The 16,705-nt window shown below is 44.6% G+C and overlaps 1 protein-coding gene across 1 annotated transcript in view; it reads left to right on the top strand.

Annotated features, from left to right (window-relative positions):
* The window catches only part of Lrfn2 (leucine rich repeat and fibronectin type III domain containing 2), a 162,780-nt gene extending 146,508 nt beyond the window's left edge, over positions 1-16,272 (top strand). The window contains exon 3 of the mRNA XM_021149730.3: positions 14,941-16,272. Coding sequence (XP_021005389.1) covers positions 14,941-15,907 — 967 coding nt within the window. The 3' untranslated portion in view covers positions 15,908-16,272. The remainder of the gene's footprint in view (positions 1-14,940) is intronic.
* Positions 16,273-16,705: the final 433 nt, after the last annotated feature.

Here is a 16,705-nt window from a genome sequence, read left to right as displayed (position 1 = left end):
CTGTGCTGAGTATGAACAGCCAATCCGAGGATGGGGGAGAGGCAGGGCTCTGCTCTCTGCTCTTTCCTGGTTGCTCTGGCTTCACTTCAGTTGCTGTGATAAAACAACCCAATAAAAGCAGCTGTAAGGGAGAAGAGGTCTATTCTGATTACAGTTCCAGATGTGGTGCCTCTTTGCAGGTAAGTCAAGGCAGAAAATAGTTACTGGGTTTCTGGACAAGACTCCTGATTGAAACAATATAGTCAAAGGCTTGGTTTTTGAAGAAGCTTTCAGACCTATGAGGGAGAGAGATAAGAGGGAAAGAATTTAAGATATGGGGCAGTGGATGTAGCTCATTAGAGTACCTGTCTAGCATGCACAAAAGCTCAGGGTTCAATTCTCAGCATCACAAGAAATTAGATATGGTGGTGTGTGCCTCTGATCCCAGTATTCAGGAGGTGGAGGCAGGGGGATTTGACATTCAGGGTCATCCTAAACTCTTATCTTGAGTCCAATCATCCTGAGCTACATAAAAGCTTGTCTTAAAACACAAAACAGTGTTTTAGAGTCTGGAGAGAGGCTCAGGTTAAAAGCATGCACTACCCTGGCAGAAGACTTGAATTTGGTTTCTGACACCCACACTGGGCAAATCACGCTAGTCAGTAACATCAGCTGCTAAGTATCTGCTTCTTCTGGCTTCCAATGGCACCTGCACTCTGATACACACACCCACACTATACATGTATACATATATACAAATACATACATAAAATAAATCTTTAAATTTTCAAAATTTATTTTAATTAATTAAATTTAATATAAATTTTGGTTTTTCTAGATAGAGTTTCTAAGTAGAGCCCTGGCTGTACTGGAACTGAGAGATCTGCTTGCATCTGCCTCCCAAGTGCTGGGATTAAAGGTGTTTGCTACCACGCTCAACTCTAAAATTGTATTTTAAATGTGCACTATGGAAAAAAAAAAGGAAAGAGACAGCCTTAGGCTATTTTTATTGTGGGCAATCAGAGATGGCCATCTCCAAGGAGTGGAATGGGGTCAAAGACCTGAAGTGATAGAAATAGCCGAGCGGAGGAATCAGTGCACAAATGTTCTTGGGAGAGAATGTGCTGGTCCTGTTGTCCTGTTAGAGAGGCAGCAAGGACTCCGGGGCTGGGGGAGCATCTGGGGCAGAGTGGCAGAGAGTGAGTTGGAGGTGGGGGCAGGACTACACCAGGAAGGTCCTCAGTGGTCAGAGCAAGGCTTGGGTTTTACCTTATAGGAAGAGGAGACACTGAGGATCTGAAAGCAGAGCAGAGCTGTGCTGTGATGAAGCCAAGTGGCTATAGGAAGAAGATGAATGAGGTAGATTAGTTCTAGACGGATGAGAGCCCTGCCCTCTCTAGAGAGCCTCTTGTCTCTTGGCACTCACATACATGCAAAAGCCACTAGGATGTGATGTGGGAGTAACCAGATGTCTCAAGACAGGGCCATGTTAAGTCTTCTGACAGAGCACTGGTTATGTTTTCCTCTGCTGGGGAACTTTATTGTGGCCCCTGAAAGACTCTTAGTAGGGAGCAGAGCAGACACTCTGACTTCTCAGTGTATAGCTCAGCCTGCAACTGCATTGCTGACCCAGCTTCTCTGCCTCACTTCTCTCTCTCCTCTGTTTGTTTTTTTATTCTCACTCTGCCTTCAAGACTTTTTACAGGGTCTCTTGTAGCTCAGGCTGGCCCCTAACTCTCTATGTAGCTAAGGATGACCTTCAAATTTTGGTTCTCCTGATTCTACCTCCCAAATGCTGGGATTACAGGCATGTATAACCACACCCGCTTTGTGCCGGGCTGGAGATGGACCCCCAGGGCCTCGTGATGCTAAGCAACCACTCTACTCACTGGGCCACATCCTAGCATAGATAGTCATTATTTATGATACTGTTTAATTAGCCCATTAGGCAGGCCACAGCACTTCTGACAGCTGCCCCCCCCGCACCCCCCCGTTTTGTGCTAGTATCTGGCCATGACAGAAGCAGCTATTACAGATATAAGAGTAGCCTGAGATCGGGGTCTTGGTGACCTGTGCTTTATCCCCTAGGACATGTGGACGGAGTGGGCTTTTCAGGTTCTCGGCATGGGGACAGGATCTGAGAAGTTACAATGTTGGTGGGGTAGCAGCTGGCCCTGAACACTTGGGAGATATTTTTACCACCCATCAAAATGCCACCTCGTGCTCGCTGAGCTGATGCCAAGGCTGCTCCCAGCCTGTGCTCATCTCCTCCCCCGACTTTGACTGTTGCCAAGAAGGTCTGAGTGGAAAAGCTTGGAAAACTCCATGTGGGTGTGGCTGGGAGTCAGCGGTTCTCTCTCCCCCAGGACAGGGACCAGGAAAGCTTCCAGGTGGTGGGCTGTGGCTGAGACTCAGATTGTACTCTCCTCACCTTACATGTGAGAAGGCTCAGAGGACCCCCTCCCAAACAATCACAGATCAAAGGACCCAAAATTCTGCAGTTAGAGGTGGTTGTTCATTTGTTCGTTTTTTGCCTATAATGGGCAGAAAACTAGGAGGGACTGGTGTGGTTTCTTTGGGTAATGGACAATAGAGGAAGCTGGTGCTATGAAGGGCACAGTGGAAGTCTTAGCAGCTACAGAAAACTAAGAGCATTTTCTGGGTATATGGCCAAAAGCCTGAGAGAACTTGGGATGGGGAAAAGGGAAAAGCCAAGGTCCTTGGTTTCTATCTAGCTCCTTGATCAGCACAGCCATCTTGGACTTGGTTCTTCTGGCTTTAAAATGGGACCTCCCCGCCCCCAATTTCACTGCTTGAAAAAACAACCAGAGTAAGAACAAGACAGTCCAAGCTTACCCACACTAGCCTTCTCCTTTACCAATCACCCCACCCCTCACTCCCACTCTCCACATTGCTGCAGTGGTCTTTATACGAAGATAAGTTTGGAGCCAGGCCTAAGGACAGGTCTCATCTACAGAGATCTGGTGTGTGTGTGTGTGTGTGTGTGTGTGTGTGTGTGTGTGTGTGTTTTGAGAAGGGCCATCCCCCACAAGGCTCAGGAGTGAATAAGTTCTCAGATGCAACAAACAGACCTGGCATGTAACCTAAGCTCATCTGTTCATCTCTGGCCTCCTAAGAAAGAAATTTTGAGCCCTGGTCTGCCATACTCTACAAAGAGTGTCTCCATACTTCTCCCAGGACAAGAGAGGCTTTGAGGTGTGAGGTGGATCTGGGGGTGAGAGTTACAGATGACATGTTTAAGTCAAGGCCAGTGACTCCATTCACTTTCACATTATCCTGTTACCTATTCTCTTCCTCACTGACACCCCCAGAATTATCATCCACTGCCAGTGGAGATGCTGTGAGAAAACAGAATGTATGAGCCCAGCTGACTCTCCTGTCATCCACCCACAGAGAAGTAGAAAGTGGGCGGGCACTTCAGAGGAGTCGCACTTACACAAGTGCAAGAAGTTTTTCAGGCAGTGCTAATGATATCTGAGGAACAAAGCTTTGAATTGAGGGCAGGATGTGGCTTAGAGGGACTGGAAGAGTCCATCTGAGTCAGGTAGATGCAGGTCTTCTCCTTGCAGACAGAAATGATGGCCTCAGGCGTTCTAATCTATAACTTACTATTTGAGTCACAGCTACACTGGCTGCTATCACCACCTCTGAGCAGACAAAAAAAAAAAAAAAAAACCAAAAACAAAACCAGGTCATGCCTTGACCCTAACAACAGGCAGACTTGGGGCAGACAGCAGAGAGTAATGACCTAGTCTCAGCCCTCCAAGAGCCATCTTTTCCCTAGAGCCACATGGTCACAGCTTTCTACCCCTAGCACCACCAGCCAGGCAGGCAAGAAGGGCTAAGAGTGGAGCTGTGAATCTCTGGTGTGAGCTTCTAATGCAAGGATGTCTGGCAGACAAAGTAACTTGTAGATCACAGCTGGGCTGTTGACCTTGAGTCTTAAACAAAGCAAAGGATAAAAGGTCATATTTACTCCAGCAAAGCCCTGGGAACTGTGAAATATCAGACTGTGGATAAAGACATCAGTAAATCACCAACTGCCAGGAGCGACTGCTCTTCTTCCAGCCTGTGGTGGGTATCCTGTGTGCAGAAGGGAAGGGAGAGAAGGTAATGGCCTCTGGGGACTCCAAATAAAACTGGCTCTGGGCTTTAGTTGTGTTGAAAACCTTTGAGCTGTAGAGCGCTCTAGGAGGTAACATCGTCAGCTCCATCCACCTCACAGAGACATAGCCCTACCCAGAGGTCGACACTGGCTGCTTCCTCTATTGTTCTCCACCTTGATTTTTGAGACAGTCTCTCATTAAACCTAGAGCTCTCCAATTGTTTAGACCGACTGGCCAGTGAGCCCCAGGAACCTCTATGTCTCCACAGTATGGAGATACTGCTTTTTGTACATCTGGTTAACCTGACTGTGAGTAGGGCATCTACTGAGAGGTCACAAAGGAGTAGAGGTAGCAAAGAACAGGGTAAAGTAGACAGGTAGACAAGTTATGGGCCTAGCCACACTGGACAGCTTCCCTTAAGGACATGGTTCCAAATGCTCACTCCTCAGTATAGACTCATGGTTGACAACAGCCTCAGTTGCTTTCTCTTGTCTAGTGATTCCTATGGCCAATGAACATGTGCATGTGCACACTCATGTGCCCCCCACACACATGGGCCAGTGTACACATACTTCATATAATCTTCATATAATTTTAAGCAAGGTTGTAAGCTATTTTACAAACAGGAAAACCAAAGGTCTGAGAAATGAAGTAACAAACACACAGCCAATGAGTTGTAGAGGATTTGATCCCAGAGCCCAGGGAGCTTGTGTGTTAAACTTTGTGTATATTTGTAGTTGGGACCTACTGGCATAGTCCTCTGGCAGCAATACCCTGCTAACCAGCTCATTCTGGCAATATACTTGCAGTATTCTAGAACATAAGAAGTGGCTGAAGCACAGTGGAAAGGTGATTTGCCCCAGCTCACACAGAAGTCAATGAATCAAAGGCTTATTGTCTGGGTCTGAGTCTGGTATGTTTGGTGGGTGGAAACAGAGGATGTTCATCCTCCAGCTTCTTCCCATAATCCCTTTGTGACCACCCCTCTAGCCCAAAGTGGGACAGAGATGTCTCCTGATAATTTCTTCTTCTTCTTTTTTTTAAATCTACAGCCTTGCTCTGTCCCTGCCAGCCTTTTTATTAGAGGCAGAGGTGTTTGGGAGGATCAGTAGAAACACAACAGGGGTACGTTTTGAGTGTGTTTCTCTTGCCTACCAGTAGGAAAGACACCTCTTCACAGGGCAAGGCAGAGGACAGGATGCCACAGGAGCCTAGTAATCCCTATAGTAGCTTCAGTCCATGCCACACCTTCATCATGCTGAGTATCCTCATTATAAAATGACAGCTCCTATCTGAGAGTATTCACATGAGTACTGTGTGCTTAGAGGCTGGAATCAAAGCAGGTTACCCCAGTGCTTCTTTAGGACAGAAAGCCATATAAGCATCCATCCATCCATCCATCCATCCATCCATCCATCCATCCATCCATATCCATCCATCCATCCATCCATCCATCCATCCATCCATCCATCCATCCATCTATCCCAAATGAATATCCCATGAAGGCAGTTTACCCAGCATATCATGGCATAAGATTTGAACTTGATCTTCGGATAATGTCCATCATGGCTGTTTTACAGTATGCATTCTTTGGGGTATGTGTGCACATGTGTTTTGGTTTATGTGTATGAGAGCATATGTGTGCTCGAATGTGCATGCATTTGTATACACATGCATGTGGAGGTCAGAGGTCAACTTTAGATATCCTTCCTCAGGAGCACCATTCAATTATGTTTAATTTGTTCTTATTTTTTATTTCTGTGTATGGAAGTGTATGTCTGTATACCACATGTATGCTGGACACTCGATAGCATCTAGGAGAAGGCATTAGATACCTGAGATTTGGAGCTGCAGGTGGTTGCATCACCCAGCAAGGGTGCTGGGAACCAAACCTGGGTCCTGTGTAATAGCAAAAAGCACTCTTAACATCCAGGCATCTCTCCAACCCCTCTTTTTTAAGTTTCTAAAAAAAGGGTCTCCGAATGATTTGGAACTTGCCTTTATGGCTGTACTGGCTGACTAACAAGCCTCATACTCATACCCAGCTTTAAAAAAATTATCTGTTCTGAAAAACTAAATCCAGATTTCAGATCTTGGCTGAACATAAACTTACTCTTGTGAGGCTTTGAGCAAGTCACCTCACTTTGACAATTTTGATTTCTTCATCAGTTCATAAGGTTGGATGATAGTTCCCTGCCCCTACACATAGGGTTGCCAAAAGGACTAAATTAACATGTACAAAATATTCAGAATAGCTTCAATGTTAGTAAGCATCAATAAATGTCCATCAGGACCATTACTTGTGTATTTTTTCTTTGTGAGTTGTTATAAAACAGCCTGCTTTAACACTAAAATGTGTTTTCTGGCAAGCTCTAATTCTGTAGATGCTCTAACTCTACCCTGATGTTCAGGATAACACAGTGCTGTTAATCTTTGGTGTATGAAGACAAATGATTACAGGGCACCTCTCTAACACACCAAAATTTACATTCAAGTGCTTTATAGGCATGTAACATTCACAATGCCTCAGAACACTGTAGCTCCTTCCTACACACCTCTTTCAACACTGAAAACAATGTCAATACTGTCTAAATAATTGGAGAGCTGTTTGTTTCAATAATATTGACCAGAAAAAAATATACAGGATCTGCAAATGTGGCTCAGTGGGCAAAGAGTTTGTCTTGCAAGTATGAATCCCTGAGTTTGGATTTTATGATCCATGTAAAAAAGTAGAGCAAATAAGAGAGAGTGTGTATATGTGTAACCCCAGCACTAGCAGGACCAAGACAGGAGACCTCTGATTTTTCTGGATACCTAGGCTACTCTAGCCAATCATTGCGCTCCAAGTTTAATGAAGAAAATATGGCTCTGGTCTGCATATACACCTGAAAGACACCCATACACACACCCAAACACGTTCACACACATATTTCACATACAGAGACAAATATAGGCAGCATACACATGCATATATTCAGAAATTTTTGTTCAAATAATTCTAGGGCATAATGTATTGATTTTGGAGACATAGCACATGCAGATAAAGAGGGCCAAATGGCTTGTCACACTGGCCCAGCCACTTTTGGCTGGGTTGGACTTGAGAAAATAGTCTATCTGCTTAGGACTAAGTTTCTCCATGTATGATTGTCACTGCATAAAGTAGAGATGCTGTTTGATATAAACTGTGTGTAGCTGTCGTAGGGTAAGAACTTGTGAGTATGAACATATGTACCACTGAACCAACCCCAGCTCCAGTCTACCTGGGAAGGACACAACCCACTTTGAGACTCATGTCCCTAGGTGATGATGATGACGGGTTATCTGTCTTTGTTTAATAGGATTTTGTTTACTATGGGAGCAAGATGTAGTGGCTGTCCACAATGGGTTGTAGATGTGGGGCTGTGAAGATAGGTGATAGGGATACAAAAACATGAATTAAAGCAAGTAGTTAACAAGGCCTCACTAAATGAGCATTGTACCTCAGTAGGCAACAGTGGTATGTCTCTGATGGAGGGAAGGAAGACACAAATGGCTGGATCTGGGGAGCTGGGGGAGATGAGACTGAAGGAACCATGAAGATAAAAGAGGGCATATTTGTTCATTACTTAAAACAGACAAGGACTACCCTTCAGGCATAGAGTAGTCACTTGCACTAACACAAACCAATGTTTATTTTTGTTTTGGCCACTGGTAAAGACAGACTTTTTAGATTTCCTCATCTTACCAGGGAACTATATGAGGCAAGGAAGCATCACTATTTCAGCAGAACAGTGCAATACTATTTAGTACCTTGAGCTTTCTACTATCCAGCATGTCACACTAGTAAAGACACTTGCTTTTGACTTATTGTCCTCTAGACAGCCAAGGTAAATCCCTACAAAGGCTAGTGCAGAACAGAAGGAACATGTTGGGGATGCATCCTTGCTCTTAAAAGTCCACCACATATGACTTCCTCCCATCTGTTTGCTAAATGTAACATGTAGAATTAGCTGCAAGGGATGTGGGCAAATATGAATGGAAATGGAAAACCTTGTATATTAGTTATGTGACTTGTTATGGTACCAACATATCCCCAAACGAACTTTATAAAGCAAGGGTTTATTTTGACTCACAGTCTGAGAGTTTAGGTAGGTCCTCAAGAAGGGATACACATAGTTACAGGAGAAAAAAGTGACTGGTTATATTGTGTCTGTAGTCAGAAACAAGCAAGAGAAAGAGAGAGGGGGGAGGGAGAGGGAGAAAGGGAGAGGGAGAGGGATAGGGAGGGGGAGAGAGGGCGGGGAGACTCTGAATCAGCCATTTAGGCCTGTTTTTTGATAAGCATTGGGTTTATGTTTCAAATTGTGTTTAAATCATGTGAGCTTAATTAAATGTAACACTTTGGAGTATCTTAAACTAAAATAGTAGTTCATACTTTCAGCTAACAGTGATGCTTTCGGGTAAATGATTTTTAAAATGGGTTAGAGATGGCTCAGCAGTTAAGAACACTGGATGCTCTTCCAAGGACCTGAGTACAATTTCTCAGCACCTTCATGGCAGCTCACAACTGTCTGTAACTCCAATTCCAGGGGATCCAACACTCTCACACACCATGCATGCAGGCAAAACACCAGTGCACATTAAACAACAACAACAAAACAATAATAATACTTCAAGACTTCCGAAATGTTTTTCACAGACAGAGTTGTGACCCTGATGAGTGTTAACTCCTGTCTTTTGACCCAGGACCCATTCTTCCCTGAATCCTTGATTTATATTTTGAAAGGCTGGTCAGTGTGATCATGGAATTTGCCTTCATTTGGGTTCACCAGGGTGGATAACAGCAGATGCTTATGGGCGTGGCACTGGGATATTGGGTATCTTATTCATTTGTTTCCCACCTTCTGAGGTTACCCCGGAATCAAATTCTATAGACCTTTGTATCTCAACAAAGTGTGATTTTTTTTTCTTCTGGGGAACCTTTAGCAATGTTTAGCAACTTTTTAGTTTGTCAGAACTTAGGATGTAATACCTGATACATCAGTGTTAGAGGCAAGAAATGCTACTAAACCTCTTATAAAGTGAAAAGAAACACACCCACCCAATTATAGAACTTATCATGGCAGATAGGGGAGAACTAGAGGATCCATAATGCTGAATGATGTTAGGAAGCCATCTTCTAAATTATTGACTCTCAGAGCACTCCCTAAGAAGGACTCACTTTGCTTCTTCTTAATTTGTTGCAGACCAAGGATTTTAGGAGAATATAATCAAAATAAATTATCAGAAAATCTATCACATGCTTGCATGTGACAGCCAGTGCTAAATTGATGTAAAAGTTATTCTTAGTTTCTGTATTGTCTGATCATTGAGTAAGGACAGATATTATATCGATCAGCATCTATTTATGGACTGTACTTGCATGATTTTCTCTCTTCCCTGGAGCAGTGAGATGTGACAGTTTGTCTGATATTGGCCATTGTCATTGCTATTACATTTTGGTCCTCTGTGCCATGACTGCCTCCTTTTCAGTGAATCAGTCCTTTTGTATAGTCTTTTGTTTTCCTATGCAATAGATTCTTAAACTATTACTACTCAAAACCCCTTACTAATGAAGAAAATCACAAGATTCCAAGTATTTAGGTATATAATATAGATATACAATTCAAAGACTTATTGATAACAGACCATTAAGAGATTGATTTTTTAACAACTCCTTGGTAAACATTTAATTTTACCATGTGTTGAAGAGCAATGCAAATTTGCATACTAATGAGATGGATGCACTTGTTTATTTTTAAATAAAGAATTAAATCTTGGCTGAATATTTGATACTGAAGGATGTGAAGTATCTTCAACATTTTTCAGAGTTGATTGATATTTTGATTTTGTAATCTACAATACTGAGAATGCCACTTTGCATAAATACATAATATAAAATGGCAGAAAGATATTTATGGCGATTTCAAAAGATATTGACAGAAATTCTGTCCCAATCCCAAGCCAAAAAATCTTTTAATTTGAATTTTTATAAAATTCAAGCCAGCAACTCAAATAACAGTTTTAAAAATCAAACATAATACAATCCAAAGATGTATAATTTGATACTTACATGTTAGGCAAGGATGCGAGGAAAATAGTAAGTTTTGCTTTGTATAATTAAATCAGTATGTTTCTATAGGGGGCAGAACTCTCTGCATATATAGTATAAAACACTAAAATATACAGTAGTCTAGTCTGAGGTGTTTTGGGCAGAGGTTTTTGGCTTTGGTTGATGTGACATTACAGATAGTAGAATGTGTACACATTGTGTGTTCAGAATCAAGGCTTCAGTGTCACATGATAGAGCGTAGGGACATGCTTCCAGAAATACACTAGATACATTGTGCATTTGACCTTGAATTAATTTGAGGTTATTGCACATTCAGAAAAATTTAAATGTTTCTGAAATATTTATAACAGTCATGGTTTGTTACATGTTAAATGATCCCATAGAGTAGCCATGACCTGTAATTTAAAGAATCACTAATATCTTTTAATTATGTATATGTATGTATGTCTATGTGTTACTATGTACACATGATTGTAGTTACCTGTGAAGTCTAGAAGAGAGAATTGAAACCCCTGGAGCTGAATTTACAAGCAGCTGTGAGGAACACCATGTTGGTGTTGGAAAATGAACTGATTTTCTACAAAAGCAATATGTAGCCGGGCAGTGGTGGTGCACACCTTTAATCCCAGCACTTGGGAGGTAGAGGCAGGCAGATTTCTGAGTCTGAGGCCAGCCTGGTCTACAGAGTGAGTTCCAGGACAGCCAGGGCTACACAGAAAAACCCTGTCTCAAAAAACCAAAAAAAAAAAAAAAAAAAAGCATATGTACTCTTAACTGCTGAGCTTTAGACTGTGCCTTCTGCCACTACAGTTTCTGATTGACTTGGGATGCTCTTACCTGAACAAGAATAGTTAGTGGGTTTATAAGGGGATGGGTAAGACTAAGAGGTAGCCTAGGTTGCAATCTCTGATGAGGAGCTTGATAGTCTTTTGTGAGTCACACGTAGTTCTTGTCCCTTAATAAGTATTTAAAGAGCTAAATTGTTTTACATCCAGGTCCCAAATTGAAGAGGCCCAAATGTGGAGCCGGAAAGCTTGTAGAGATACTTGATTGATGAGGTGTAGGCAGGAATGCATGAGAAGCCCGGGATTCTGGACTTGCTTCAAGGATGACTAAATAGCTTTTCTGATAGGGTATGAAAAAAGTCATGGATAGGAGATGAGCTCCATTTGAAGCTCTAAATTTTGACTAGCACCCACTTCACATGGCTTTCTATGCCGTTGAACAAATGGATGCCTGAAGACAGTTATGGTCTTGCTTTGGACTAAGAAGAATATCATTCCAGGGGCTAGCAAGATTCCTCAGTCATTAAAGCTCTGATTGTTAACTGAAGTCCTGAGTTCAGGCCATAGAAACTACATGAAAATCTCAGTAGGAGATGAACCCAGAGTCCCTGGGGCTTGCTGAGCAGCCATCCTAACCTAACTAGTACACTCCAAGCTAATGAGAGATGTTATTCCAAAAAGTCAAGGTGTAAAAGCCACCTTAAAAATGGCTTACATCTGGCCTGCACACACACACACACACACACACACACACACACACACACACATCTGTACATCTTGGTCCTAGCTCTGTCATTTCTCCAAAGGGAAAGTGCCAAGTGAGCAGCTTCCTCCCTCTCTAATTGAGAGTAATAAAATGGGGGACAAGTAATAACTTCCTTTGAAGTGACAAGAAATTGAATGAATCCATGTGTATAAACCTCCAAGCACACAGAGAGGCCCAATGAGAACTAGTTCTCATTGAGGCTGCTACTGGTAAAGGCAATCTTGATTCTGTCAACTGGGCTCTCTGTGCTCTCTGTGCTCTCTGTGCTCTCTGTGCTCTCTGTGCTCTCTGTGCTCTCTCTCTCTCTCTCTCTCTCTCTCTCTCTCTCTCTCTCTCTTTGTGTGTGTGTTTGTGTGTGTTCACGTGCATTCTGGGTTTCAGATGCCCCGGAGCAGAAGTTGTAGGCTGTTATGAGCTATTTGATATGAGTGCTGGGAACTGAACTCAGATCCTCTAAAGGAGCAGCAAGTTCTCTTTACTACTGAGTCAACCCTCTTCCCCCCTCTGCCACTACAGTTATTTGTACTGACAACATAGCCATTTCTGTTCTCCAAGAAAATACAGCTAACCTCAAACTGACTTCGAGGCTCATGATCTCACATCCCAGAGCTGCTAAGGTTAGATATATTAAGTGCAAAATGTTGTGCTTTATAGCAAGTGTTGCAGGCACAGGAACACAATCCACCCTCTCAGGGGTGTACTCTTGTCACGCCCACAAGCCATTGTGACAATTCAGGGCTCGACTCACCACAGCCCATAGCTGCACTACCTGACCTGGGTCTGGTGTTGCCTCCCCATCTGCAAAGTGAAGATCATGCCAGCCAGCCCTGAAGAACTTAGAGGACAAACAAGGAGCATGCCAGGTTGCCTTGCTTACACTTACCAGTGGGCTCTGTTATTAGTGGGATTAATTAGCATCTGCTCTGACTGGCATCCCTCGACCCCAGAAGAAGGAGCTGGTGGACCTCTGTGTCTTCTGCAGTCCTGGTCACACCATGACCCATTCTTGGATCCTTCCAAGCAGAGAACCCTTGGAATCTTGTAAGTGGTTATGGACCAGAGGACTCTGAGCAGTGCTTCTGAGAGAAATGGGTAGCTAATCAGCTTCAGGCCAGTGAGGACTTAAATCAAATCAAAACAAAACAAAACAACAACAACAACACCCACAAAACTATAGTTTGGCAAGATGGTTTGGGGTAAATAAACTTGCCCCAAAACCTAAGTTCAATTTCTGGGCCCCGCATGATAGAAGGAGAGAACAGACTCTGGCCTCCACCCATGCTTCATGACATGCAAGCAAGCATCACTCTCTCCACACAGAAAATAAATTAATAAAATATAATAAAAAGAATTTCTTTTAAAATCACTGGTTCATTAGTGTGTTTGTATGTGTGCATGCACATATGTAATGAGACATGTATGAAAGTAGGAAGTAAACTTCGGAAAGTTGATTTACCATTATGAAGACTCGAGGGTTGTAAGGCAAACTCCTTTACCTCCTGAGCCATCTTGCCATCCCACTACCAATAACGATTTTTTTCACTAGAAGGAGAAAACATATTCCCATATTTGTCCATGAGTGAGGTATAGTTCTATTTATGTAAGCTTTGGAAAACCATCTACCTTCTCTGGACCTTAGCCATTTCTCTCTACTCTATGAATTAAGAGTACAGTTATTGTCTCTTTAGATGGTCATGGTGTCTGAAGAAAGAGAAGGCTGCAAAGTCCCAGACAGATCTAAGGTGCTGATCTGCAGGGCCTGGCCAGGGTGAAAATGGCAGCCCCTAGGGCTGTACTCTTATGGGTTGTCAATTAACTGTCAGCTCCATCCTCTCCACCTGTTATCAGGTGAAAGTCTTCAGGCATTGGTATTTCATATTTAATATCTTGGTTACGTTGCTTGGCTCTGAGCTTGAGACTCGGGAGGGGGGGCGTCATTAAGGAGACATTTTGTTCACAGGGGACTGGGGAGTAGAAGACCTTAGAGGTGGAGAAGAGGATGTAGAAAAGCTGGAGTGGGTACTCTTAGGCTTAGGTTGACCTCTCTACAGGATTGCCTATGGAACAGCCCAGAATTCATCTCTGGACCCAGCAGAAGAAGGATGCCATGGCAAAGGTCTTAGAGCTTGTTTCCAGGCTTCTGGAAGGTTCATTCAGGAGCTCTCAGGCTACCACAGACAAGCTACCTACCATGTGGGGTCATTGCTACCTACCAATCTAAGGAGAACAGACCAGGCAAGGATGCTTTAGCCCACAGGTTTCAAGATGAGCCAGCTTACTAGCTGGATGTGATATGATTTGAATGCAGGGTCAGAGTGTTCATCCCCTTCTGGGTCGGGGTGGCTTTCCAGGCTTCAGTGGGTCACTATCACCCCCTCTGTGCAACATGCTCCCTTTGCACCACGTGCTTTCTCTATTAACACCCAAAAACCTGGAAACAAAAACTGCTCCCTCCTCAACAGGAGGATCCTCTTAGATGAGAGGTGCTGGATGGAGGCTCAGCATAGCACCTGGGCTCTGATTCTCACAGAATAAGCCCAGAGAGATCTCCAGGATCTCTGATCTCCTCTAGTCTTAGGGGATAGGTGAAGGGATGTTAGCAACAGATGTGGGAGAAGGACAGCCACCCCACTAATTCCTGAGTTTTCATACCTCTAACCTCTCTGTCCTTCCCAGGTGCTCTTGTTCCCTTCTATGGCTCACCCCCCCCCACTACCACCACCTCTGCCTCTGACCCACTTCTAGAGCTGTCCCCCACCATCCATACTTAACAATCATTTTATATCCCTCCTCCACTTTTGCATTCATTGCCTTAATTTCTGAATCTTTTGGGTACTTACTTCACCAGACCTGGAGAAGGTGCTCTCCATCTTCCTCCTTTCTCTGACATGCCATCCCAGAATACTTCTCTCTTGTCTTTTCTTTCACCCCAACAATCTCCTGGATCTTCCAGATGACATGTCTATCTTTGCTTTACTGTTTTCTATGCTACACTCATAACTCTTGACTCCTCCTTTCCTACTCTTCCCTCTCCTTTCTCCTTTCCTCTCTTCACTTTTTATTTGTCTCTCTTTTCTAGTCTCTGCCATCCTCTCAGCAGGCCTGCACATGTCTCTATTACTCTATATCTGCCTGGGGTTTCTCCTCATCATCCTACCCTCTCTTATTCTCTGTGTCTGTCTCTCTCCTCAGGATGATCCCAGCCTCTAACAAGGCCTTCGTGGTCAACAACCTGGTGTCCGGAACGGGCTACGACTTGTGCGTACTGGCTATGTGGGACGACACAGCCACGACGCTCACGGCCACCAACATTGTGGGCTGTGCCCAGTTCTTCACCAAGGCCGACTACCCACAATGCCAGTCTATGCACAGTCAGATCCTGGGGGGCACCATGATTCTGGTCATCGGAGGTATCATTGTGGCCACACTGCTGGTCTTCATTGTAATCCTCATGGTGCGGTACAAGGTCTGCAACCACGACACCCCAGGAAAAATGGCAGCCGCCACTGTCAGCAATGTGTACTCGCAGACCAATGGGTCTCAGCCTCCACCTCTGGGTGGGATACCCGTTGGCCAGCTTCCTCAGGCACCACCCAAGGTTGTGGTGCGAAATGAGTTGATGGACTTCAGTACCAGCCTGGCCAGGGCCTGTGACTCCTCTTCTTCCAGCTCACTGGGCAGCGGGGAGGCTGCGGGGCTGGGCCGGGGTCCCTGGAGGCTCCCACCCCCAGCTCCTCGTCCCAAGCCCAGCCTTGACCGCTTGATGGGAGCCTTTGCCTCCCTGGACCTCAAGAGTCAAAGGAAAGAAGAACTTCTAGACTCCAGGACTCCAGCAGGCAGAGGGGCAGGGACATCATCCAGAGGCCACCACTCAGACCGAGAGCCACTGCTGGGGCCCCCGGCCACCCGTGCCAGGAGTCTTCTCCCTTTGCCCCTGGAGGGCAAGGCCAAACGAAGCCACTCTTTTGACATGGGGGACTTTGCAGCTGCAGCTGCAGCTGTTCCTGGTGGCTACAGTCCCCCTAGGCGGGTCTCAAACATCTGGACTAAGCGCAGCCTGTCTGTCAATGGCATGCTCTTGCCCTTTGAGGAGAGTGACCTGGTGGGAGCCCGGGGGACATTTGGCAGCTCAGAGTGGGTAATGGAAAGTACTGTGTAGCCAGGGAAGGAGTATCCTCCCTCCCACCCTCAAAGTGGGAGAGGAAGGAGTCGGAGTCAGCACTGGCAAGTATTTGTGGAGTTTCCATGGTGATGTTTACATCCAGGGACAGTCTTGTCTCCCTGTCAACAGCCTCATGTCCTTCTGCCCAGCTACACCCCCTTCCCCATGTCACCTTCCCAGGCCTGTCCCCACCACCCAGCGGGGTGTGCTCAGGGAATGGGACTCGCTCATGTGTCAGACTGAGCCCTGAGTGTTTGGAGAGGCGAACAACTGCCTTTCTATTCACAAATGTAGCGACAAGCAAGCAGCTTCGGATTGCTTATGGATCCAGTGTTGTTTTGATTTCTTAATTTATTTTTCCATTTCCCAGACTCCTCTTCATTCTTATGGGTAATTGAGAATGTCCTCTACTTGTGAAAGTGTGTGCCCAACAGGGTGGAGGGTGAGATGTGAGAGTGTGTGTTGGTACGGAATGGGGAGAGTAGGTAACTATTGCAAGTCAACAATACTCTCGGTATATCGTGGAACCACCTACCCAGAGACTCCATAACCCCTAGCCAACCCTACAGCCTAGCCTGCTCTGAGATGTGTGAATGTCCTAGTTTCCTTTGTTTCTCAGACATGACATCCAGCTCAGCACAACAGATTAAGTTAGAATGTTAACCCAGGGCTGCAGGTTGGAACTGAGAAGGGGCTTCATGGTGTAAGGTAAAATAGATCTTATTCTGAGGATGCTGCTCCTTTTCCTGGGCAAGAACCTCTGCTGATCAGAGGCACTCTTGGGAAAGTGGATGA

Source organism: Mus caroli, unplaced genomic scaffold, assembly GCF_978045245.1.
Source record: "Mus caroli unplaced genomic scaffold, Mus_caroli_1 scaffold_18, whole genome shotgun sequence".
NCBI classification, from domain to species: Eukaryota; Metazoa; Chordata; class Mammalia; order Rodentia; family Muridae; genus Mus; species Mus caroli.
The sequence above is the reverse complement of the archived record's forward strand: the minus strand, read 5'-3'. Positions and strand labels throughout refer to the sequence as shown.